The following is a 27,221-nucleotide window of genomic DNA, read 5'->3' on the forward strand; positions in this document are numbered from 1 at the left end:
AGGTGTTAAAATTACTTTTTACTACAACCTACACAAGCCTTGATTGGCTTTACTTGTTTATTTAGTAAATGAAGTAAGGATTCTGAAAAAAAAATTATGGTGGACAAAGAGTTTGTTCTTAATTGAGAATACATATGCAGGGAGTGTAGCCACTGGTGAGTGACACATCATAGAATTTAAAGGAAATGAAACATGCACAGAGAACACTGCGAAAAGACATCAATGAGCAGGGCATGACACCTTATAGCCAAAACCCCTGCAGCTGGCTTGGAGGAAATGGCCATCTTGTCTGATCTAGTCTAAAATAGATTTGATTCAGGCAGGTGAAGGAAGGAAGCCATCCATCCAAGGGGCTTAACTCAAGGAAAGGCCAGTACAGCCTTTGGATTTGAGGTGAGGTAAGCATGAGAACAGAGAAAGGAGTGACATAGAAGGAGGGGCTGTAATCAGGAAATGGATTGAGTAAAGAAGGGATTTAAGAGGAAGAGATCCCCCAAAATGAAAACAAATTACAAGGGTATTGTAGAAGTCAAATATGAAGACAAATGCCTGAGTTGGCATGACAACAGCAGTGTGAGAAGCAACAAGCAGTCACTTCAGGAGTTTATCTAAGTGCTGGAAAGCAAAGGAGTTAAGATGTGGTGCCTTCGAGATGTGGCTGTAGCATGTACCACAGCATGCATTCACATGTCTGCTGAACCCATACAGCATTTTACATATGCAAACCCTCAAATGACCTTCTCACCCTCAGGTATTATTCTGAAATGATGCCATCTGAGTGTTAATGATCCATTTTCAGCAAAATGGTTTCAGTCACAACCTTTGAGTCTATATTTCTATTGCTTGGGATTCTTAGAAGCATTAGATTCATGACTGCACAGGCATTGGAAGGGACAGGAGATAGGTACAGAGGGTCAAGAAATTGAATAAAAATGTGTAGCAGTGGAGGATGGGGAGCTGGAGATAGCCACTAGAAAGTCCCAGATGCCAGGAAAGCAAGAGTTTCCCAGAACCCAACAGGAATGACATTAGCCGAAATACCCAACAAAGGGGAGGGAGAACCTGTAGAGACCACCTTCAGTAGAAAGGCACAGACCCCAGTTGAGGGATAGGGCCACCCACTAATCTCAAAATTTTTAACCCAGAAATGTTCCTGTCCAAAGGAAAGACAGAGACAAAAAAATGGAACAGAGACCGCCTCACCTAGGGATCCATCAGATCTGCAGACACCAAACCCAGACAATATTGCTGATGCCAAGAAGCACTTGCTGACAGGAGTCTGATATGGCTGTCCCCCAAGAGGTTCTACCAGCACCTAACCAATACAGATGGCAGATACTTACAGCCAAACCATCAGCCTGAGCCCAGGGACCCCAATAGAAGAGCTAGAAGAAGGACTGAAGGAGCTGAAGTCTTTGCAACCCCATAGGAAGAACAACAATGTCAACCAACCAGACCACCCAGAGCTCCCAAGGGACTAAACCACCAACCAAAGAGTACACAGGGAGGGATCCACGGATCCAACTGCATATGTACCAGAGAATGGGCCTTGTCAGTCATCAGTGGGAGGGGAGGCCCATGGTCCTGTGGAGGCTCGATGCCACAGCATAGGGGAAATGCTAGAGCGGTGACCAGGTGGGAGTTAGTGAGTGGTGGAGGAGCACCTTCATAGAGGCAAAGGGAAAAGGCGAATAGGCTTGGGATATGGGGTTTGAGGAGGATTAACTGGTAAGGGGTATATCATTTGAAATGTAAATGAATAAAATGATTAAGAAAAAAGGACTACAGTCCTGGTTACTTAACATTAAAAATAAATAAATTTTCAGCAATCCTCTGTAATCGTCCCTGACAGTGATAATATCCTTAGACATCTCCCATGATAGGAAGTTCATTAGGCTTTTGAATATTGTTTCTCTTTTATCTATTCTTTGAAAATTACTTGTCAATAACTTTTGTAGGTACTTTACTACTTTTTGAAATTTTTCTTCTCTTCATTTCTGGGTCAACTCTTTAACAGTTATCCAGATCACCCATTATAAGCCAAATTCACATGCTCTACTATATTCATAACTTATTTATAATAGCCCAAAGCTGGAAAGAACCCAGATGTCCTTCAACAGAGAAATGGATACAGAAAATGTGGTACATCTACACAATGGAGTACTACTCAGCTATCAAAAACAATGACTTCATGAAAGTCTTAGGCAAATGGATGGAACTAGAAAATATCATCCTGAGTGAGGTAATCCAATCACAGAAAAACACACATGGTATGCATTCGTTGATAAGTGGAAATTAGCCCAAAACTCAGGTTACCCAAGATGCAATCCACAGACCACAGGAAACTCAAGAAGGATGACCAATGTGCAGATGCTTCAGTCCTTCTTAAAAGTGGGAATAAAAATATTTCTAGGAGGAGATATGGGGACAAATTTTGGAGCAGAGACTGAAGGAATGACCATTCAGTCTGCCCCACCTGGAGTTCATATATATATACACACACACACATATATGTGTGTGTGTGTGTGTGTGTGTGTGTGCGTGTGTGTGTATGTATATGTATATGTATGTATGTATATATATATGTATATATATGTATGTATATATATATATATATCCTCCAAAACTAGACAATATTGATGAAGCCAAGAAGTGCATGCTGACAGGAGCCTGATATAGCTGTCTCCTCAGAGGCTCTGCCAGAGCATGACAAATACAGAAGTGGATGCTAGTAGCTAACCATTGAACTGAGAATGGGGTCCCCATTGGAGGAGTTAGAGAAAGGATTGAAGGAGCTGAAGGGGCTTGCAACCCCATAAGAACAGCAATACCAATAAACCAGAGCTCCCAGGGACTAAACCACCATCCAAAGAGTACACATGGACATACCCATGGCTCCAGCTGCATAAGTAGATGAGGATGACTTTGATGGGCACCAATGGGAGGAGAGGCCCTTGGTCCTGGGAAGACTTGATGCCCCAGTATAGGGGAATGCCAGGGAAGTGAGGTGGGAGTAGGTGGGTGGGAGAGCACCCTCATAGAAGCAGGAGGAGGGGGAATGGGATAGGGGGTTTGAGGAGGGGAAACCTGGAAAGAGGATAACATTTGAAATGAAAATAAAGAAAATATCCAGTAAAAAAAATAAGCCAACTCTGGACTGGACTCTAGCTTAACACCCTCCCACTCCTCCCACTGCCTGAGTAGCTGGCACCTAACAGTGAGAGTAGTGATATCTCAGTTTTACCTTCTTCAAATAATAGACTCTCTCCTGATTGGTTTTTTATTCTTTATCTCATTTACATAGACACAACAAGTCAATCAGAGCCAGCCTGAGAGGGTTAACAAATCCTGGTAAGACTGTGGAGAAAGAGAAACCCTTACACATTGTGAGAATGTAACTCAGTACAGCTACTATAGAATACAGAAAGGGATTTCCTCAAAAGTTAAAAGGGGGCAGAGAGATGGCTCAATGATTGTCAATGATTAAGAGAACTTCCAGAGGACCTGGGTTTGACTCCCAGCACCTATTTGGCTAAGATGACCTCTCAGCTTTACTAGTTATCAGCACATTTTCCCAGACTTAGAGCTGTAGTTCAAGTAATACTTCACAACCGTGGACAATAGTCTCCTCTTTTGAGGCCAATAGAAAGAGAGGCACACATTTATAATACAGTAACCTTCCAAATGACAATTGGAAATGGCTCCCAGGTTATTGAATTGCTTTAGAAAGCATGTTCCTTAATGCAAATATTGAATGAACTAGTAGGGCCGAAATTGACATGTTTAAGAATATGGACTAATCAAAAGTGTGGGTCTCACTCCGTGCCCTAATCTCCATCTCTTCACTCTTGCACTAAGTCAGGTCTCTCTATTTCTCATATATTTTATAGGAGAACTGAGTTCTGGTCTCTATAGCACAATAGCAGGACTATTAACTGAGTGCATATTTAAAAGCAGCTAGAAGAGGGAATTTTAAATATACATGACACCAAGAAAATATATTTGAAGTGATTTATAAATTAATTTCTCTGATATGAGCATGCAATTATTGGTTTTCAATTAAAATACATTCACAGAGACAGTGGCAGCATGCAAAGGGCCTTCACAAGTCTATGCCAGATAGGATCCCAGTGCTGAGAAAGGACATGGACACATGCCCCATCCCTAACCCAGAAGCTATCTCCAGTTGATAGCAGCTCAAAAAGAGCTCTGCTTTCACCAACAGACTCTCGCTGAGTATACAAAGCACACTTAAGAGCAGGCCTCATGTCCAGCTGTACATAGCCAATGGGAATGAACTCAGTGGTTGTTTTGGAGATTTTTGTTGTTGTCTGGAGGGATTTTTGTGTTGTTCTTGGGGGGGGGTGTTTTGGGTTTTTTTTGGTTTTTTTTTAAATCTACAGGCATTTTGCTTATATAATTTTGTTTTCTGTTTTATATTTTTATATGATTTCTATGTGTGCAAGTGTGTGTGTGTGTGTGTGTGTGTGTGTGTGTGTGTGTGTGTGTGTGTGTGTGCATCTGTGTGTGTGTGTCTTATGCTTTTTTCTTTGGCTCTTTTTTTCTCATGTTTATTTTGTCCTATGCTCATTTGGTTTTAGTTGCCTGTTTGTTTCTCATGAAAAAGGGGGGTTATGAATTTGTGTGGCTGGGGAGCTGAGGAAGATCTGGGTGGAGTGAAGGGAGGAAAACCATGATCGGGATATAGAGTACGGGGAAGAAAACTAATTTCAGTAAAAACAAAATTGAAAATAAAATAAAACAGACCCAACCTTAACAGTACACAAACACAAAAGAAAGAAATAGAAGCCTGTCCATGGGCTGGTTAACGGTCACTCCCTAAAAAAGATGTTTATCTCCATTTGTTTCATTGAGCTTTGGAGGGTCTTCTTTTCCTATCAGCCTGGCTTTGGATTCAGAAAACAATTAGATAAACAGAAAGGCGCATTCTGCCACCAGACTAAGAGCGTTGATGCCCCCTCGTGGCTAGATGTGGTATTAGCTGTAGTCCTTACAGATGAAAGCATAAAACAATGGTGCGCCAGAGCTGGAGTTCGGACAAGGCTTTCTTCTGTCTGGGTTGTCACAGGCATTGATGAGTAGGTTATGGTTACCATCCTCATATTTCAGATGAAAGGCTGAGACACACTCCTCTGAACTATCTCTGGAGCTCTAATGTATACCTTCAGGTATGTATTCAAATGCACTTCAGGTATGTACTGCATATGCTAAGTATATATACTGTCCCCTAATACGGTGGTTCTCCACCATCCTAATGCTGCAGTCCTTTAATACAGTTCCTTATGGAATGAGCTTCAACCATAAAATTCTTATGTTGCTAATTCATAACTGTAATTTTGCTACTGTTAGAAATTGAAATGTAAATATCTGAGATGTGACCGTGGAGGAGGAGGGGGTGTCATGGTCCATACTCAGAACATCCTCTATACTCCTGCACTTCATTATAAGAAAAAGAGATACACTTAGAACATGCTAAAGAAGGACATAAACAATCAAGGCCTAGAAAATGAAGAGAAAATGTGGACACTCAAAATCAGAAATTCAGAGCCCTTAGTGAACTTAGTGTAACACTTAGTGGAGTTGTTGACTACTCACCACTTGATCCGATGAAGGCTAGTTTACATCTTCGGACAGCATTCTGATCACCTACTGTTGCATTATCCACTCTTGCAGAAAGGGCTTTCTGCGGAAGCATATGAGGGCATTGCTCAACTCAAAGCAATGCATGGAGGATTTTCAGGTAAACAAGGAAATTCACAGTGACTTCCCATATGGAAAGAGAATTTTACCCTCTATCTGTTGCTAATTGGAGGGCATTTTTTTTCAGTCAGTCTCTAGTGATGAGAAGAGGGCTAATCTCCCCAAAGCTAGCTGTTTAGCTGTTTGTGTGGGCAGGAACTTCATTACAGCACAGCAAAGATAGATAGCCCAGTGAGAGATGGATGGAAGACACCCCACCTATAGAGCTGCTCGTTTAAAAAAAACAGCGCAAATGTTGAGGGGTTTGGGAGGGGAAGGATAATGAAAGATGGCTAGAGAAAAAAGGACATGTGGACCTCTTTAGACTACTTCCTGCTGATTATAGGCATTGAGTTCCTTGGGGCAAGTCCAATATTCGTCATCAGGAATTCTCCAGCAAACAGCAAAGAGCAGTCAACAAACAGAGATCTAACAAACAGCAAAAGCAGCAACAAGAACCACCACCACTACAACCAGCAGCGGCGGCGGCGGCGGCGGCGGCGGCGGCGGCTGCGGCAGCGGCGTTGGCAGCAGAGGTGGCGGCAGTAGTCACTGCAGCCTCTCAGGGCTCTGGCATTTTTATACCCTCTCAAGAGCCCTCAGAATTTCAAACATAAACATGTTCAGCTGGGAAAACAAACTATCTGAAGCTTCTGTGGACAGTCTTAAGCAGCCCTTTATCCCACACCTGGAATTAAAACAAAACAAAAACACGTTCAGATGACATAACTGGGATTTTTTAAGAAACCAAAATTCTCACTACAGTGATGTATCTATAAGGAGATTTCATTTCATCTGTCCCTCCTGCCTGGAATTACTTGAGCTGTTCGAAGCTATGAATTTGGATCTTCTCTGTTTTTCTCTCCCCTCATTATATATATTTTCCAAAGATCAAATATATATATATATATATATTACCAATCTTCTCAATCTGCCTACTGGGTCTCATGCTAATTTTTAAAGTTTCCATGTAATTTGTTTCTTCAGAATTAACTTTGGGTTATTACTTGTAACATATCTTCCAATTTAATTATTTTTTTTCAGTTGTATTTGGCATTCCATTTAGCCCAACCATTCAGTTCTCAAGTTTCATTGTTAGTGGTTTGAGTTATAAGCTTTCTCTTCAATTCATTTTTTCAGTATTTCTATAACACTTTTGGTCATTACAGATATTCTCAAGCTTCTTTTAGAATATAGTAAACCACAGTTATTTCACTCTATAGATGTGAAGTTACAGAGAGTTATAAGCTTCCTGACATGGGTGCTAGGAACTAAATTTGGGTTCTCTGCCAGAGCAGTAAGTGCTCTAATCACTGAGCCATCTCTCCAGCCCTACTTCATCATTTCCTGTTTTACTATCAAACTATATCCTGCACTGTAGTGTGGAAATACAGGGTGAGAATGAAGCTAGGAGAACTTCCAGGGCTGCACTGGACTCCTTGGGCCATAGTCCCACATCTAGCCTGGATTTTTAAACACTATTTTATACATTAACTTTCTTTTAGCATATGTGTATGATGGAGACATGCTATGTTTATCTGTGAAAGCCAGAAGACAAGTTGTTAGCGTCAGTTCTTTTATTCTGCCATGTGAATTCCAGGGATCAAATGTAGGTCATCAAGTTTGGAGTCAAGTCATCTTACCAACTGTGCCATCTCATCAGGCCCACAAATGCCCAAACATTTGTGGGTATGCAAATACATTGAAACAAAAGCTTGTTCAGTACACACTGCAGCTATATGTGTATAAATCTAGCTACATTTGAGGCATTATTTGGTCTTGTGACTCAGAAATTTCAAAGCATCACCTCCAAGGAAACCAGAAGTGGGTCCTTTGGGATTTAAGACCCAGAAATAAATAATTGACATCAACTCTTTGGAAATATCCAGTCACAGAGACACATAAGAACAGACTTTCTATTCTAAAACTCCTCCTAATAAATAACAGGCCACACCAATTAATTGGCTGCAGAAGTTGAGTCCTTTGTGCTGCAAATATCTCCCAAACAAATCTACTCCCATCTGCTGGCGGGTATCTGAATTTTCAGGGGAAGCAGGCAAATCTGTGAATAGATTTTCTAGCTCAAATCTCTACTACTATGTGACATTGAGTCAATTTCTCTTCTTTTTCTGAACCTCAGTTTACCTGCATTACCACCCAGTTGTTTAGGCAAAAGTTACAGATTACCTTTTAGTGAGAAACAGAAGGAATCTCTATAAAGATGTCTGGATGATCGGGGTGATATGACAAGACTCACAATGTGAGAGCAGGCTTGCCTTAGTTCTTATATGTGATTAGCAATATCATGTAAATCTTATCACTCCTTTTTCTCTTTCATGTCCACTTTCTGCAACAGTTGAGGAAGAAGGGAGATGTTTTTTAAAGGAAGATGTATGCGACAGTACTCTGCACTTTGGGAGAAGTCGTAAGACTGTGGAACATGGAATAGTTTGTTTCTAAAGTGTGTTTTCAAAAGAAGAGGAAAAGTTAAGTTACCAACTGTGTAAGACATTGAGAAAATCAGGAGAGTGAAGGTTTTCTTTGTTCACCCAACATAAAGTTGTCTAACCAAGTACTGAGGGAAAGCAGAAAGGGTATGTTTCTAGGTGTATGAGCCTAGTAAAGGAAGGATGGACTAGAGATCCATTTTACTTTGTCTCTTCTCTAAGGTGTGACTTGGAGGTGTAATGCTAGTGGACATGATTGAGCCCTTTTTCTCATTACTGGGTACATGGGCTCTTGTGATGCCTTGTTTGGTACAAGTTCTGTCATGGTCCCAGGCTGGGACACAGGGGATACTCTTCTTTTCCATAACAGAAGCTGTTTCCAGGTAGGGGAAATAAAACCCTTCTAACAAAAATCTCAAACTTTTCCACGTGATTGCATTTGAACTCAAGTGCATGAGCATCTTCTGGTGATATCGGAAGCACTGACTTTTGCCTTATTTTCCCCTTCAATAGTGTCAGCCTGGATCCTCACTTCCACTCGGCACTCCCGTCTACAGCAATGAATCATACCTTACAAAGACTCCAGCTGGTGAATACTGAATTTGTTTTTCTTGGGATCCTAAAGTTGAGGAAAAGAACCCTCTGGGAAATTTGGCTCCAAGAAGACAATTTCCATCCTCTGTGACCAAAGTTGTATATTGAGTCCCTTTGGTAAGAGATTGCAGCAGCCCACTCAAAGATGAAGAATATTGGGTTAAACGCGTTGAGTTACTGGAGTGTCAATGGTCTGAGAACAACCTCATGATTCTTCAAAGATGTACAAGTGTTTCAGAGCACACATCCAGCCATGACAATCAAATAGTCACACTTCTTTCAAAATTCAAACTCTTGGACACAAAGTCTTCTAAAAGAAACACATCGTTTTCCTTCTGCAAAGAAGAGGCCCAGAGTCAGAAGTCCCTGGCTTCCCCTGTGGTCCAGCAATCCCCTCCCTCTCCCGTGGCTGGAGCCCACCCAGATGGCTAGTGATGGTCAGGGTAAAGCTGCAGAGACTGAAGGGGCGGAGGCCTGACACCGCGCAGCCTAGGGGGCGGAGGCCCAAGCGCGCGCCTTTTTGTGCAGCTCTTGGCGCTTGCGGGATTGGCTCGGCAGGAGCTGCCGTCGGAGTGGGCGGAGCCAGACGCGAGCCCCGCCCTACTCAGCACCCAGTCTCAGCCCCGAGCGGTGCCAGACGAAGCGCACCTTGCAGTGGCACGCCCTGTGGACCGCTGCGTGGGGAAGAGCTGCTGCGGAGCTGCTGTTCTTTCAGGCCCTGGGCTCCGGAACGACCCCTTACTCCCTGCTTCCTTCAGGTCTTTCCTTAGGGTCCCAATTCTGCGGAAGGACTAGGGATCCCGCCCCTTTTGCCCGGTACTGACTCGCTCCCACCCTGTCCCTGTCCCCTTTTCCAGCTGTCCGCTGCGGTCCCCAAGAGCACCGCAGCCATGGGCATCCGAGGCATGCTGCGAGCCGCTGCGCTCCTGCTGCTCATTAGGACTTGGCTGGCAGAGAGTAACGACCCCAGTCCCACCCCAAAATTCCACTTCGAGCTCTCCTCCAGCATGCCTGAAGTCATCCTGGATCTCTTCAACTGGTAAGCAGCCCAGCCTAGCTGAGCATGGAAGGGACAGGGTTTGCAAAAGAAGGTCTTGGCTTCTTGGACAGAGCGAGCTGGAGACAAGGGACTGGGACCCGGGTTTGTCTATGGTGATGAAGGGAGCATGGGGACAGCCATGAAATGATACTTCTAGCTTCAACCCACCTGTTACTGCTGTGCCCCAGAATCTACCTGATCATCCTCAGGGACTGAGGTCCCAGGCAGCTTTTCCTAGTCATGTTCTCTGACGCCCTTGGTACATGGGCAATTCACAAAACAGACAGGAAAGACACCTGTTTGAGTAAAGATTTTTTTAGTCCATTTGCTAAAACAATCTCTCTCTCTCTCTCTCTCTCTCTCTCTCTCTCTCTCTCTCTCTCTCTCTCTCTCTCTTTCATTCTCTCTCTCTCTCTCTCTCTCTCTCTCTCTCTCTTTCTGCCTCTGTGAGGGTTGGGGGACTGGCTCTTTCAAATACAGCAAATTGAAATGATTAACTGTGTAATCAGTAGCTGTAAATGGCATATAACCTCTGGTTTATGTGGGGTAAGCTTTTCTGCTTACTCCTGTGTAAACATTTGAAGATTTCAGTGTTTCTCTGTTTGACTTAAAGTTTCTTTAAGTCAGCAAGTATCTGAAGAGGGGATAAACCATCATCCTTGAAATGTAGATAACACACAAAAAATGTATATTCGCAAGTGGCTACAGATCTGGAATGCTGGCACATGAGAAATTTTGGACAGAAACAGGTGGGAATGTATTTGTTTGGTTTGGGAATAATTCATGCGTACACTTTTAAATGTTACAAAATTAAATTTTATGATTGATGGAAATGAGTAATAATTTTAAGTGGCAAACTAGAAATAAACATGTATTCAGAAAGGGGGAGGGGCTAGGCTGGGCAAGGTTCCAGCAGGCAGCCCTGCAGTGCTCACAACCCAACCTTCCAGACTGCGTCAGTGAACACACAGAGGGTAGGGGGAGTCAGGGAGAAATGGAAAGAGTGAGAAAGAGACACCCAGAGAGACCGAGAGGCAGATTGCAGGGGCGATTCATCAAAGATCCAAGAAGCCCCAGTGATAGTGATGCCTGGGGCCTGTCGTCATTTAAAAGCCCTTTGAGGAATGAAAGCATAGATTAATTCAATGAGTATCTCAGAGAGCTCTGGAAAGGCCTACTAGGCAATTGAGCTGGCTTCACTTACAGGTGCTTGCCTAAGACACCTCCAGGCTGAAAGCACATGTGTAGTAAGATGTAAGATGCCTATTCCCAGCCTGGGTCTTTTCGAAGACAGCTCCAAACCCCGGGAATCAGACATGGTTTAGTTCAATGAGAGTCATAAATCTCTGCTACATGAGCAAGACACTCTCTCTCCCTCCCCCACCTCTCTCTTTCTGCGTCATGTGTCATATACCAACTCTCTCACACACAAGGTTGACAGAAATGTAAGGGGAGAAATACCAGGACCAGGTAGAGGAAATGAGTCTTTGAGCTGGAAAACATAAGCTCAACTCAGGGGCACACTAGCCAGTGGGAGCAGATGGACCTCCAGAGGCAATGAGGTACCACTGAAAAGATTGCCAGCAATCAGCATCCAGGGGTACCTCAAGGTGCAGTGTATCAAAGAACTAAAACAATGCAGTGTTCTGGGGTCTCATCTGCCCAACTTTCCGCCTCTCCTCTGGTGGGCTCTCCTCCCCTGACCATTATTTCTGCCTGGTAACAGGGACCCAGTCCTTGGGCCCCACCCTCTGAATGAAAGCTGTGAAGGGGGAGGGGAGGGGAAAAAGAGTCTGCGTCACTGCTGTGCTTCTGGCTGACTCACTGTGGACTGAGAGGAGAGAAAGGGAGGGTGGAAGCACACACGTATGACTGCACATGTTTGCATATGTACAAGAGCAGTGATGGCCCTGGCAAGCTAGCCACTGGTAAGTGGGCCACAAGTCAACCAGCATTTACTCATGGCTTCTCTGTTTCAGCAAAAATTGTGCAAATGAAGCTGTTGTTCAAAAGATTTTGGACAGGGTCCTGTCAACATATGATGTCCGACTGAGACCAAATTTTGGAGGTAAGCGTAATCGAGACACCAGAGGCTTTTACATTAGATGGAATAGAGCCAGTACCACCCTGGAAGCTAACCAGGCTCTACATCCCCACCACCACTCCCAGATCCTACTTTCTGGAATCTGCCAAGCCCTGCAAGGGAGCTCCTTCAGACTTGGGCCTTCTGCTCTCTTTCACTGAATGCACCAATGTACCTAACTTTCTTTGCCAGAAACCTTTTCCTCCCTACTCCTTTCTAAAGATATTGCCGCCCTTAGGCAATTCTGGGACTTAATTGAGGCTATGGTCTTCTCTGCCTCTGCCACCTTACCCACCTAGGCCTGGGACCCTGCTATAATGCCCTGTTTTTCAAAGCCTTCAGCTCTCACCAAATTCAGTTCATCTAGCATCCTGTATTATATGTGTTCTTCATAAAATTCAGCCTGATGGCCAGTAACAGAGATAAGAAGTGACACGGAAACAGGACAGCTTCCTGTAGGATGGGACACATCTACTGAGTAGTCACTGCTAATGATTCACATTTGTGCTCATCTGTAACTGTCTTCAGAAAATATTGTGCCACCTTGGAAAACAAGAAAGTTTCCCTTGGCCCTAAATTTAAGAGGTGAGATTACTAGCTGGTACTTCCCTCCACTATATAAGGGCAGAAGGCTCAGTCTAAGACTCCAAGGTGAGTCTGCATAGGAAACAGGATTGAAAAAGACAGAAGGTATATAATGCCTTTATGCTACTGAGACCCCAGTGGCAGCAGCTTTTCCATGAAGCATAGAGAAATGGGGGGAGGGGAGCACAGCTAATACCCCTTACATGGTACTTAGCCTCTGAATCATTGTGCCAAGCCCAAAAGGATGCCTCTTTCTCACTTTAATGTTTGCCCACAAAGGCCAAACAGTAGCCATCTCCACACAATAAGCACATGTTCACTGTTTCAAGCTTAGGTTGCCCTCCCTATACTATTCAAGACTAAAAGAAAAGAACAGAAGCAAGAGTGCATCTCTGGGTATTGTCTAGCACTATAGGTCCACAGTAGGCCTGGGGCCTCTTGCTGTCAACATTCATGTTACAACGAGTATTATGATCATGCCAGGCTAGATCATCTGAAAAAGTATGGGCCCCTATAATTCCTTTGCCAAACAGATAGGGGCAGTAGAAGAGGAGGGTAAGGAGAGCTTAGGACAGCCTGCCATTTGGATGGAAAGAACACTTCAGGCTGTAAGGCTGGAACTGTTGCATCAGAGAAATATGGTGGAAGACCCATTGATGAGACAGCTAGGCTAGAGTACTCAGGGTTCAGGGAATCCAGGACTCTCTGTATAGCCTCCAATAGAGTACCCTCTGAATTTAATATGCAATAGAGTTTTAGGGCTTAATCTTCACACATAAGAATGTTCCTGACTCCCTACCTTACAGGAACATGAGACAGACACCCAACATCATAAAGGACATGGAGCATTTTCACCTTAGCTAGAGAAATAAGAGTAATGTCCCCTTCCTCTTCCTGGTTGAGACCCTGTGCCATATCATGGCTTGGCAAGGAAAATATGCTCTGCATTTCAGAACCTATTACCTCTTCAGCCAAGAGCCCTTGGGCAGGCTTCTGCCCTGGCCCTTTCACTCCACAACATTCCACATAAGTAAAGACATCACTAGTATGGTCTAAAGAAGCCTGTTTTGGAGGAAGGGGCTGGCAATCGGGCTTTGAAGAAATGAGCTGACAAGTAGGTCTCTCTGGGGCTTGTTGCGTACTAACATAGCTACCATCTGCTGAAAGTGTAGGGAGGGCAGCCTGAAAGGCACCAATCAAACCCCACCCAGTGTTTCTAGGAACCTCTGTTACTACATAGCATTTTCCTGGGGCTTTTCAAACTAGCCCTAGGTGTTGGAGTCTGGGCTACACCATAACACAACCCCGTTTGCTTTTCAACTGCCATTCATATACTTATTCCCCAAAGAACTTTGCTCTTTGGGGCACTGGGTTTGAAATAATACATCTTCCTCTCTTATGCTCAGCTTCTGTGCAATCAGCCTGCAGTGAAACCAGCAGGTTGAATTGCAAGCATCACATGTACACATATTTCCCTAGCAGCAGTGTGGTGGAATATACTTTGCTGTGAGCTGGAGAGAGAATAATAAAATGGATTTCTCCATACTATCTTACAGCTTACTATTTTCATAACCATGATTATATTTGAGTCTTGCTAATGGACACTGAAAATACCCAGGCAAAAAGAAAAAACAAGAGGCAGAACACCGACACAGAATTACATATTCAGTCACACACATTAAACACACCATCATTACAAAGTATTAACTCACATGAGCACACTCATGAATTCACTCACATAGACACACATAAGCATGTTCATACATTTACTTAAATTCACACATTAATGCACATAAACATGACCCAAACTCATATATTAACACGCATACAAAACGGCCAAATGCACACACATATATACGAGGAAAATATTGGCTCATGCACAAACATACAGAAATAATCACAAAAATTCATTTACACACATAAATACACAATCAGACATTTACATGAACACACTCATGTTTATGAACATACTCACATTCACATGTGAAAACAGATACATTCATACACGCAGACAAGTTCACAAATACACCTAAATATGAACATACTTGGTCACACATTCACTCAACATAAATATGCTTACATATACTCATTTATACTCACAATCACACAAGTCCATTCTTACATAAGAGCAAATACATCAACATACACATACACACAAATATTCTGACACATTGACAAACTATCAGCACTCACATATGTGTTTATATATATAAACATGTGTGTTCACATATGTATACTTAAAAATCCATTTACGCTTTAATACACAGTAACATTAATACACAAACATACTCACATGCAAATATACCTATAAATTCTGTCATACATTATCAAACTCATGCAACCACAAATTCACTCACAGTTATGTTTGCTTACACAAACACACTGATTCACTCTCACATATGGACACATGCATATACAGATGAACATTGTACCTACTGATGCACTCAAATATGCTTGCAGACACAAACACACTACTAAATTTACACATTAACATCCTTATGTACATATGCTTACAATACCACATATGACCAAGATCATACAAAACCTAAGATTCATTCTCACGAATATGCTCACATACACTCACTGCCACATTCAACATGCATACGAACTCATTCATATACACAGGCAAGCTCATAGACACCCATATTATATACTACCATACTCATACTATACATTCACTTCCATACACCACATCTACATGCCCGTGTATCCTAATTCCACAAAGCATATTAAAATGAACATGTAAGTACACTCTTACATACATATATGGCTTCATGATAAATATTCTCATGTTTCACTTGTACTCTCTCATATGTTGTCTCTCACACAACACACTGGATCACATCAACATGCCCATACAACTCACCAGATCTCACAGACATGCCCATACTGTACAATGGATCACACAAATATGCCCATACAACACACTGGACCACACAAATATGTATGCACACTGGCTCATACACAGACATGATTACACACACACATAGACACATTTCATCTGAATATAAACACATTCCCAAAGTTGCTAGCAAACATGGACATGCTCACAATCACTCACACAGAACCATGAATCTTAGCTCTTTTCCATGGGCTTGTTGAGTTTCAGGGTTTTTTATTGGAAAACATTTATAAGAGTACTTCATTCTATATCTTCCTCTTGTGTTGCCCTTATACCTTTCAGCACAGCATAAGCAAGGCCTTGCTCTAAGCACTTGACCTTCATTTAACTATAATACCATTTTCCCAATTTAACCTACGAGGAAGCTCAAGCTCAGAGAGATTAGGTAATTCAAGATTACACAACCAGCAAACCTCCAAACTAGTTTTAGCCTAGACAACAGGGTCTCAAGTACATATATTCTTAACCTTTATCCAAATGTTAATGTGGTTGTATCTTCCTATATTGTAGGAGCACCTGTGCCTGTGTCAATATCTATCTATGTCTCCAGTATTGAACAGATCTCAGAAATAAACATGGTAAGTCTATAGGTTCCAGTCATGGTGCTGGAAATAAGGAACAAGAAGCACAGTCATAAGCCAACTCTAATTGTTCTGACCTATGACAAAACTCACATGAAAGCGAGTAAGGATAAGTTTAAAAGTGACAGCCCTCTGGAATAGGGAAAAAAGTCAATAGAAGGCTCAAATCACAGCATATCCAAAAATTCAGTTACATGTAGATTATCAACTCAAAAAAAATCTATGAAGCTTTAAAAATATTTAATAACACATCGTGTTTGTACTACAGGGTAGTTAAGATTTATTTCATAAGATACACATTGCCCAAAACAAGAGTCAAATGGTGCTGAGGTTGATGTAGTGGAAACAATGCTGTCACCTGTTTCAGCTTTTGCAGGGATGCAAATGGCCACTTTCACTTTGCCATTGTAACTTCTTCCTGTTTGGAGCATGTATGGTACTGTTTTTACATAGTGATATATAGATAGATGGATGGATAGATAGATAGATAGATAGATAGATAGATAGATAGATAGATAGATAGATAGATGTATATTATGTTCATATATGGAAATATTCTCCAGGAATACAGGAGAGCAAATTATAGTTACACACAGTAACTTTGAATGGTGCCTCACAAATACAATACTATGTGGGAAAGGGGGGTTACAGATATACAGTTGGATTCTAATTGGACAATGTTCCAAAAAGAAGTACAACTAATTGCATTGTGTTTTCTAAAAATGCACGTGGAAACAATCAAACTCTACCCTGAAGCATGAGAAATAATACCATAAAATCTTGAATAATGTTTCCTGCTTGTTGTGGAAAATGTGCTCTGAAAAGCACACATTGGAACTTTCTTAATCTGGATCTTAATAATAAAAGCTTAAATTTTGCTGTTCCTTCTTAAGCATGTTTATGCAGCCATCTGTATGATATGTTTCATAAAGTAACATATATGTATATGTACCATATAATATATGTATACAGAAGACAGAGAGCTGAACAATCTGACAACTGTCATTTACCTGTTTCCCCCAAGGACTATACCATCACAATGTTTCTGCATCAGACTTGGAAGGACACGCGCTTAGCTTACTATGAGACCAACCTGAACCTGACTCTGGACTATCGGATGCATGAGAAGCTCTGGGTCCCTGACTGCTACTTTGTGAATAGCAAAGATGCCTTTGTGCATGATGTAACTGCGGAGAATCGTGTATTTCAACTTCACCCAGATGGGACAGTGCAATATGGCATCCGGTGAGTCCCCACAAGTGTCTTGGGCTGTTCTGGCAAGCTGCATTCTTCCTACTGTGTACCCCACACACTTTCACATGCTTTCCAATCCCTCGTGCAAATGTTTCCCTCTTCAGGAAATCCTCAAAATTTCTATGGCTGAATACTCAATTAAAAAAATGTTCAAGTTTAGATACTATAGCTGACTTTCAAATGTGTCCTATGGTGGGAGGGTGTGTTAAGGAATCTGAGTTCACTGGGAACAGTGTTACTTTATTTTGTGGACAATGAAGAAAGAAATTGACAATGTTGCCTACCATTTGTGAGAAGAAATACTGTTTTTGTTACATTTGTATGTAATATTGTAAGTTTTTTTAAAAAGCAATCTTGATTCCCAGGATCAAAAGATCTCTTCCTCCATTTCTCTTATGTATGTTTAATTCTTTATCTCCATGCAGCAATGAAGGGAGAGTGAGGAATGCTGAAGCCTGGGCTCCTTCTTTATATTTGTACCATGCGGGGTATCTGGAGAAAAAGGAGCTAGTGCTGTAAGAGGGCTATGGCCGGGCTTCTCAGCTCCTGCTCTCTTTATACAGAGAACACATGCACACTGATAGTCTTTGACTGATCCATTTGCGATAGAACAGCCACCAAAACTGGCTTCACATTTTTGGCTCAGATTGTCAGTAATGAAAGTTGATAGGTCATCGTAGCCCAGAAAATGTTTCCTGGTGATAGCTATCCTAGTTTGTTTGACAAGTCTAATCATTGGGTTTCTCTTAGTCTGGGGTACTCTCTCCCTATTTCTTCCTTTCTTCCTCCATGCACATGGAATCATGGAATATCAATGTTTACATGAAATTGATCAATGAAATTCCTCCGAGGATTGACAGGGCTTAGACTAGCTTAGCAGATGGGAAGGAAAGAAAATGACCCAGGACAGAAATGAGGCAATCGAGAGATTTTTTTTCATTATGCTGTTTTCAAGCATGAGTCACTTCCCTAGCTCCGCCAAGGCCATTTGCTCAGATTCCACTCCTGGGTACCCAGCATAGCAATTAATGCTTTTTCTAGCTGTATCTACTGTCAGCACTGTCTGGATCATCTCTGGATAAGCATTCTGTGCCCACTAATGTCTGTGTAGCTCTCAATGCCATGTAGGCCCTCACTACTGACATGGATGTAGATAATGGTCTAATGCTGCCCTGGGTCACTGCCCACATTTATACTCCTACATACCTTCTTTCCCCAATGGCTATGCAGTCTTAGCACATTATATGCAGCACACTGTGTTCTCTCAACAGCTTTGTTCATACTTTAAGAAGCACAGCTGTTCTGTCCCTGTATTGTTTCCTCAAGGGCCTTTCCCCTTCTGATGTTCTGTGGGTTTTCCGGCATGACATATATCTGCTCTTTGTTTCAGCCCTGCCAAATCTTGTGGATTCTTTATCAAATCCCAATTTCTCTCTCTTTCTCTGCCTCCCCCCAATTCCATACATATGTGTCCACCTTCCACCTAACCCTTGCCTCCCCACCCTACAGAATCCTTAGGAATCAGCTTGAATTATTTCCCTTCCTTTTCTGTTTTCCTTGGCAGACTTACCACAACAGCAGCCTGTTCCCTGGATCTGCAAAAATTCCCTATGGACAAACAATCCTGCAAGCTGGAGGTGGAGAGCTGTGCGTATTTCTCTGTGGATCCTTCATCCTGAAGTTGGGCTGCAGCAGTCAGAAAAGCAGGAGTAGAGTTGACACCAAGAAGAATAGCACAGCTCCTTTGCTGTGCATTTCCCCTTTGCTCCCCAAATATGTTCACAGCAGTATATAAACGATAGGTGGACGGTGGCTGCATAATAAGCTGACATGCTGCACACACCTGGCATCTGGGAGTGGGTGTCCTTTGTGGTATAAATAATTCAGTTAAGAAACTAGACATACTCACCCATAAAAGTTGAAGCATCTTTTTACTACACATTTCTTCCTGCCTAAAACCTCCAAAGTGGAATTCCTCTCTCTCTCTTTGCAAATGGTTAGACTCCCCCATGCTCACACTCAGAAAGCCACAAAGTAACCCCCAAATTCGAAGTGCCAACATGCTTTGGTTTTTACACTTCTGTGGAGTGAAATCTGCCTAGATTAACTCTTTGTTTCACCTCCCAGATGGCTACACTGTCGAAGACATTGTGTTATCCTGGGAAGATGATAATGCCATCCACATTACTGACGAGCTACACATCCCTCAGTACACCTACCTGGGGAGGACAATTACCAGCAAGGAGGTGTACTTCTACACAGGTGGGCCAGAAAGTCTCTTTCTCTCCTGTTTCTTGCCCCATTAACAGCAGTATACACTCTTGGGAGCATCTGCCTTTGATCCTTTGACTCCTTCCTTCCCCATTTCTTTGGTGCTGAACACATCTCATCTTCCCTTCCCCCTTGATAAAGCTCTACAGATGGAGAATAAGTGTGGAAGGCTTGGGCAGGCTGACAACACTCTACTTCCTGCTCCTGGGCAGGCTGACAACACTCTACTTCCTGCTCCTCATAGGGCTGGCCTCTCACCCTCCATCTGTTTGCAGCCTGAAAACTCGTGTGGAAATGAGTGAGGCAGGAAGAAAGTTCGAGCTGACTTGCATAGGCCTGATACTGATGTGTATTTTTACAGGCTCCTACATGCGCCTGATAGTGAAGTTCCAGGTTCAGAGGGAAGTCCGCAGTTACCTTGTGCAGGTCTATTGGCCCACAGTCCTCACCACCATTCTCTCCTGGATATCATTTTGGATGAACTATGGTTCCTCTGCAGCCAGGGTAACTATTGGTAAGTCCTTTCTATCTTCATCTCAGGAAGAAACTTGAATCATTTTACTTAGAAAACAAGTAAAGACAGAACAGTGGAGACCTTGAACATCAGGTCTAGGTTTGGGGGAGGCATCAAATGTTTTGAGCAAGGAACAGCCTAGAATATTGAGCTACTTGGCCTGTTTTTACCTTCTGTGGAGCAGATTGGCCTATCTTTTCCTTTAGGGGCACAACTATAGCTACACATGTGTAATATTTTGGGGTTCAGAAAACGTCAGATCCTAAAAGACTTTATGGAATTGGAGATGTTAATTACTTAAACCAGGGCTAGAAATTTGAGCTCGATCCAGAGCAATCAACCTGATAAAGCCTAGGAAACAGAGCAAGGAGAGGATATGGGCAAACCTTCACACCAGAGGTAGCCTCTGCTCACCTCCTTTGAGGTACAGACCCAAAGGCTTGCTAAAATTGCAGGTATTGAAGGAGACTAAACCTGTACTGTGTTGTTCATAGGACTAACTTCAATCCTTGTCCTGACTACCATCGACTCACATATGCGGGATAAACTCCCCCATATTTCCTGTATCAAAGCCATTGACATCTACATCCTTGTGTGCCTGTTCTTCGTTTTCCTGTCCCTGCTGGAGTATGTCTACATCAACTACCTTTTCTTCAGCCAAGCACCTCGGCGTAATCACAGGAGATGCAGGAAACCCAGGAGAGTTGTTGCCCGATACCGCTACCAAGAAGTGGTGGTAGCAAATGTGCAGGTTTGACATTTTGACTGACAGCCAGATTTTCTCAGCTTAGCCTTGACCCTTTCATATTTCATAGTTGCTCTTATCCTCATACTTTACTTGTATATGACAGGCATAGATAATAAATAGTTGATATCATAAAGCAAGAAAAGTCAGAACTTGATTTCTCTAGATCTTTGATCCAAGTTTGCCCATCTTATGGGCTTCCAGAGTAGGTGATGAAACTAGAAGGGGATGGGAGGTGCAGGAGGACTGGCCTTCATACTTTTCTTTTCCTGAGAACATACTGAGCCCTTTGCTTTGGGGTATATATAAATGCCCAACAATACCAGTCCTTTGCAGAAAGCTCAACCTCATGCTACCTGGGAAGCCTACATATAGCATACAGCATTGCTGAGATCAAAACTGCTCCATGGGGAGACAGTTGCTTGGCTACAGCTATGGCATTCTCTGAATGCTAAAACAACCACCTGGTTCAGTCTCTCAACCCCTCTCTGCACCTCAGAGAACCCAACGGGCTCTGTCTATCAAAGATGTTAACAGTAGCTTTGCAAGCACTAATCAGGAAAGTTCCTTCCTTTTTCTCTTCCCCCGTCAATGCCCACTAGGTAATATGAAACTAATCAGCTTATTCATTATCTCCTTGAAGGATGGCCTGATAAATGTGGAAGACAGAGTGGAAGACAGAGCTGGTCCCCTTCCTGACAGCCCCATGCAGGCTCATCTGGCAAGCCAGGAAAGTCTAGGATCTTTGATGTTCACTTCAGAGGAGGCTCAACTGGCTACTTCAGAAAGCCTCAGCCTACTCTCGTCTGCCTCAAGCCAGGTCCAATTGGCCACTGGAGAAAGCCTGGGTGATCTGCCCTCCACCTCTGAGCAAACACTGCCTGACTATACCATTCACTTTCATGGTTTTCTCACTAATGACAGTATTCTCCCCATCAAAATCCGCAGCCATTCTGATGCCCTGGGTGATGAAGACTCCGAAGAAAGCCTAAGCTCTGAGGAGAGCTATGGCCATGGAGGCAGCCCCACTGGAAGGCTCAAGCTCCAGATTAGCCAGAGGTGTGTGCAAGAAGCAAGTTGGGACATTGATAAGATTGAGAGCTTACAGGATGACATCAGTATCAAGAGCAGCTGGCTTGGCCTTGATGAACAACGCAAAGGGGATGCTGACAGTATCTGGAGCCTTACTGATGAGGAGCTCATGGCCTGTGACCAAGAGAAGGACAGTAGCAGTAGCTCAGAGTCTGAGGAGAGTTGCTCCCCAAGCCCTGGGTGCTCCTTCAATGAAGGGTTCTCTTTTCAGCTCTTTAACCCTAACCGGGTCCCTAAGGTTGACAGGTGGTCCCGTTTCCTCTTCCCTCTTTCCTTTGGGTTGTTCAATGTGGTTTACTGGTTATACCACATCTATTAGTTTCTCATACACCACAGCAGCAGGGATATGATGATGTGTTTCCTTTGTGTTCATTCAGTTTTATTTTTCCCTCTTCCCCTTTTTCATTTTATCTGGCAAAGTTTCTTTTTTTGGTTTGGGGATGGGGTTGTTTTGTTTGGAAGGGTCAATCAAATCCATTGGGCACTTTTCTTTATTATGAGGTGGGGAGGAGATAGAGAAAACATGTAACCAGAGAAGAAAGAGTGAGGAAGACTTGGAGATAAATTGCACATTGATTTCCTCCTACCAGAAAATTCTCACCTTTCACTTTAAACAGTCCATCCACCTAGAAATGCCTATGGAAGTATTTAGAGGAAAGAGAAGACCCATGCTGAGGAATGAGGATAATCTGGTTCACAAATATTCCTGGGACTTTCATTTTTTAGTCCCCTCAAAATGTTGAAATTGCTTTTGCATCACTTTTTCCTTCCTCCTGGGTGCCATGCACCCTGTCTGTCTGCATGGGGAGAAGAAGTCAAACCAAGTTGGCCTGGGGTATGCAGAGGAGGGGCTAGGCATGGCTTGGCTATTCTGACAAAGTTGGGAATTATTTGTAAGTACTTTGTACTTTGAGTGTAGAGTTGTGATACAGAAGTGGGAAGGGCAGCTGGGTAGGAAGGACTGCCAACGAGATATAGCAGAGTGAGTGAGAAAGCATGCTTTCCAGCAGGGGTATGCATGACAGGGGGAAGATTGTCAGCTGAAGTCTGCACATGTTCAGCTATTCCCTTTTAAGTTACTAGACCTTCCCTTGTCCATATTTCCCCTTCACGTTGCCTGACAGTAGGGACTTAGTACTTCTGTTCAATTATGAGTTAGGTTTCTATCAATTGCTGGGTTGATTACTAGTTACAGTAGACACACAACTTGGTGAGTAAGCATTAGTTGAGAAAGTTCAGATTTGCTATTCCACCATCGGCCTAGAATAGCATATGAACAACTACTGTGAATCTATATACTAATCCTTTCTGTTTGTCTAGTGCATAGTAAGTGTCAACGAGGTCCCTGACCCATCACATCGTTGGATCCTCACAGGAGCCCTGTGAGCCAGGGAAGAAAAGACACCTTGTCCCCAGTGTTCCAAGGACAATGTGGAGCTTGTGTGCCATGCTTAAAGATGCTTGTTCTTTCTCCTTATCTGCCTAACTCTCAACTAGCTGCCCATTCCCTGTGCTCAAAGGGGCACCCCTACAGAATCTACCTGTTGGTCTGCTAAGCTCACTGGACAGCACCTGGAGCATCTCTATATGAAGAGGCTACTGACCAGCCACTGAACATGGAGCCCACTCAGCAGGATTCCTGATGAGAGTAGGATGAGCCTGCACACCAACTTTCTAGGAAGCACCAGCTCATTGATGGAGGTCATGAGGGAGCTTTTCCAAGCATTCAACCTATAACCCCCTCCCTCTATAGGCAGCCTCTCCTTCAGCCCACCCACCTCCTTAACTATACTTCTATGTGTATATATTTCTGTGTATCTCTGAGGATGAGTGTGTATGTATCCAGGTAGGTCTAAGTGCTAGCCATACAACCATTTGAGACGCTGTACTACTGTCAATCTACATTAGTGTATATGAGTGCATATCTGCGCTGTGTGGGTGAATAGTATGTATGCATCTGTATGAGAGTGTCACTTGTGTACTTATATTAGCGTAGCTGAATGCATTCTGTATATATGCATGGAATGTGTCTGTCTGTATACCTGTGTTTGTCAAACTTAGTTGGTGTAAAAGGACATACATCAAAGGGAAACCACATGTGTTCCCTGTAAGAGGTTTTTGTAGAAACAGCATGACTCTAGTGACATGTTTTGGCACAGTGGGGAAAATCTTATTTAGCTGGACTGATTGACTGTTCTCTTCAGTTCTAGAGAGCCAGGGGGACCTACTAGGAAAGTAAATTTGTAGCTAATCCTAGGACAGACTCTGCTGCTTGACTAGGCCCCAAAACCTATCTTGTGTTTGGAGTTCAAATGTTTCTTTCTTTAACTCAATTCAGGGAAAGAGTCAGAGAATTAAAAATGGAAAGGAGCACCAGGTATTGAATAGATGGTCTCGGTATTGTCTCTTCTCCATGCATAGGCACAATTCTAGCCTTTTATACATACACACAGACACACACCCACTCCATCACACGTGCACATATACATACCAGGAGCACCCATGCTCTGAGTTCTATTTACAGGCATGTCCAGACATATACATGCACAAGTAAACATGTACACACACACATTTTAAAACAACTCAAAACAAGGAAATTCTACCAAAATATCTATGATTGTCTATTTTGTTTTAGGAACCCAGCACAAAGAGCTCCAAATTAATGGGAGAGCAGAGAGTTCTCATCTGGAATCTGAGCATTCATTGGATGTGTGCTTGTATTTGGAGACCTTTAACCTTGTAGAGTTGGACACATCACTGGAGTTACAAAGAGAGATTACAGTGATGGGAACAAAGAAACGGCAGAGAGGCCAGTTGTAAATATCCACATAGATATAGCATACCCTAAAAGACTATTTTGCCCTAATGTGCTGCAATGAAAGCAGTTAAACTCTACTGCGATTCATACTATGTGAAGTGACATGTCAAAGTACCATGGAGGTCTGGCAATGACAGCTTTTCAGGAACTTGAATCTTCTGGTTTTTTCATGACTATGGTTTTTCTTACTTGAAAGTTGCCAGATCTTCCCTTGTATTCTGTGTGTGGTTCATCTTTTTCAAGCCCTGTCTCCTGCTGCTCCCAGCCCTTTTCCAGCCATACAGGCATACCCTCTCTATCTGGCTGCCTATATCTCCTCTGGAACTTCCTCCTTCACTAAGTAGTTGTGACAGTGCAGAGCATCTGAACAGTGCTCCTGGGGTTCAACCTGTCTAACAGCTTGGACAGAAGGAAGAGCCTTACTAAGTCTGGGATGGAACAACCCCACTTTACTACTCTATTCTGCCTTGCCTTGCCCTCTCCCCTCCCCCTAGAATTCCTGTCTGAGAAAGACACCAGCTTTCTGTCTTGCCAATGCATCATTTTATTGTAGAAATATGTGGTGTATTTCCTGCCCAGTTTGGTTTGCATTGTGGGGTATCTCTGCACAATGGGTCTCAATGGAGTTTGCCCAATGTATTCTTACAATTTGTATCATCCTCATTCATAGCAAGGTTGCAAACTCTTGATATACTTAGAACCAACTTTGGCTGAGATTGTGACCATTCCTAATGAGGTTTCCTTACTCTGTATATACAGCAGCAACACTTTCAAGCTATTAAGTACTGAAGGCATTCACTAAGCACTCCATCTGCATGATACCCTGTGATAGCAAGCAGGAACTCTAGCTATTCTACAACCCAGCATCTTAAGCAATTGTAACTTGTCCTACTGAAAGTGCAGTGTGTTTGTGTTTGTTGTATAGTGTCCTGAGATTAATATGAGTCTACATTATCAGTGTTGGGTTTTCAGGGGAGGGAGGGAATGATGTTAAAATATCGGATAGTTCAATAATGAAATAGGCCAGCTGGTCAGGGCCATCCATGTAGAACTCTGTCAGAATTTGCACCCACTATCATACTAGACTGTGTCCCTGGGATCAGTATTCATTAGCAAAGGTAAAGATACCAGAATTTTGCACAGTAATAGAAAATGACTTCAGATAATTCCAGAGGATTCTTTCAATGGTAATTAAGTCATTGGCTCCCATTCTGGGAGCATATGAACTATGATAAAGTCACATACATACAGATCTTCGGTAGTGGTGTTAGGCCAAGACAGTAAAAGGTAAGAAAAGAGAATTACCAACAGCCAGGTAACCTAGGTGACCTGACCTGCAAGGGCCACAGTAGCAGAGCCTTACTAGATAAGTGGGTGCTCACGTTGAACTCATTAAATGACATTCCTGTGAAAAAGGACCTTGACCGGTCCTGACTTCAAGAAAGTGAAACGTGAAAGAGCATATGATTATGCTTCTGAAAATGAGGCTTTAAAACATGTAAATAGCAAACAGCAAAATAAAGATCTATACTAGCAAATACTCTGCTGGCTCTGTGCTTCCTCTATTAGATTGGTTGATACCACATTGGACACTTCTCTGTCTCTGAAAGCTTCTAGCCTCCAGTATTCATGGTTTTTCAGAAGAGGGGAGCTAGTAACACAGTCATTGAATAATTCACAGTTTTGCGCAAAGTCATTTAGGGTCATTGCAAACAAAAGTTTTAAGACCGAACAAGTCAAATATGAGGTGAACATCACTTTGTGTAGTAGAGAAAGCAAAAGAAATGTTGTTTATAAAATACAAGATAGTTTCATTTTTATCTCTGCCAAAGTAGATTACAGAGCGGGGAGCAAGAAAGTTAAAGGTCAATGGCTTAGGGTTAATCCAGATCAAAAGCATTGCATTGTCACACTGAACCATCCTAGTGGCAGAGAGGCTTTATTTTTTTTTTAATCCACCCTCTTCAGAACATCTCTAAGCACTTTGTGATGAAAATGTGAGACCTTGAAACATGAACCCTAAGCCAGTGTACCTTCTTTGATCAGTCTGTCTGTGGCCTGATCACATTAAAAGGGCTGTTCTTGGGGATTGCTATGCTGCTCTGCCCACAGCCTGGAACTAGTTGAATATAAAAGTTTACTCTTCAAGAATCCTTGGATTTTTGGGTTTGTGTGTGTGTGTGTGTGTGTGTGTGTGTGTGTGTGTGTGTGTGTGTGCGTGCGTGCGTGCGCGCGCGCGCGCGCGCACACACACATGTATAGGTGTATAGAGGCCAGAGGTTGACATTGGGTGTCTCCCTCAATTGGTTCTCCACCATATTTGTTGAGACAAGTTTTCTCACAATAGAGCTCACTCATTCAGCTAGTCCAGCTGTCCAATAGGCTTCAGTGATCCACCTCTTCTTGCTTCCCCAATATTTGGATGTCTTATTTGGTGTTCTATTGCTGTGAAGAGACACCGTGATCATGGCAACTCTTTTAAAGGAAAGCATTTCATTGGAGTTGGCTCACAGTTTCAGAGGTTTAATCCACTATC

General features: G+C 42.8%; 1 protein-coding gene across 1 annotated transcript; it reads left to right on the forward strand.

Moving 5' to 3' along the window:
• Positions 1-9,425: 9,425 nt before the first annotated feature.
• Gabrq (gamma-aminobutyric acid type A receptor subunit theta) lies at positions 9,426-26,223 on the forward strand. Its single transcript, NM_031733.2, has 10 exons — positions 9,426-9,559; positions 9,659-9,840; positions 11,820-11,908; positions 15,921-15,988; positions 17,016-17,236; positions 18,810-18,892; positions 19,373-19,507; positions 19,878-20,030; positions 20,525-20,781; positions 21,419-26,223. The coding sequence occupies exons 2-10, from the start codon at positions 9,692-9,694 to the stop codon at positions 22,184-22,186; spliced, it is 1,923 nt and encodes a 640-aa protein (NP_113921.2). The 5' UTR covers positions 9,426-9,559; positions 9,659-9,691; the 3' UTR covers positions 22,187-26,223.
• The last annotated feature ends 998 nt before the right edge of the window (positions 26,224-27,221 follow it).

Source organism: Rattus norvegicus, chromosome X, assembly GCF_021556685.1.
Source record: "Rattus norvegicus strain SHRSP/BbbUtx chromosome X, alternate assembly SHRSP_T2T, whole genome shotgun sequence".
NCBI classification, from domain to species: domain Eukaryota; kingdom Metazoa; phylum Chordata; class Mammalia; order Rodentia; family Muridae; genus Rattus; species Rattus norvegicus.

Bases quoted from the DNA above. Each gene is read 5' to 3' on its own strand.
- Gabrq (NM_031733.2), top strand. From the start codon at position 9,692: ATGGGCATCCGAGGCATGCTGCGAGCCGCTGCGCTCCTGCTGCTCATT. The intron at 11,909-15,920 runs GTAAGCGTAATC...CCTATATTGTAG, and splicing joins ACTGAGACCAAATTTTGGAG to GAGCACCTGTGCCTGTGTCA. The intron at 17,237-18,809 runs GTGAGTCCCCAC...TTTCCTTGGCAG, and splicing joins ACAGTGCAATATGGCATCCG to ACTTACCACAACAGCAGCCT.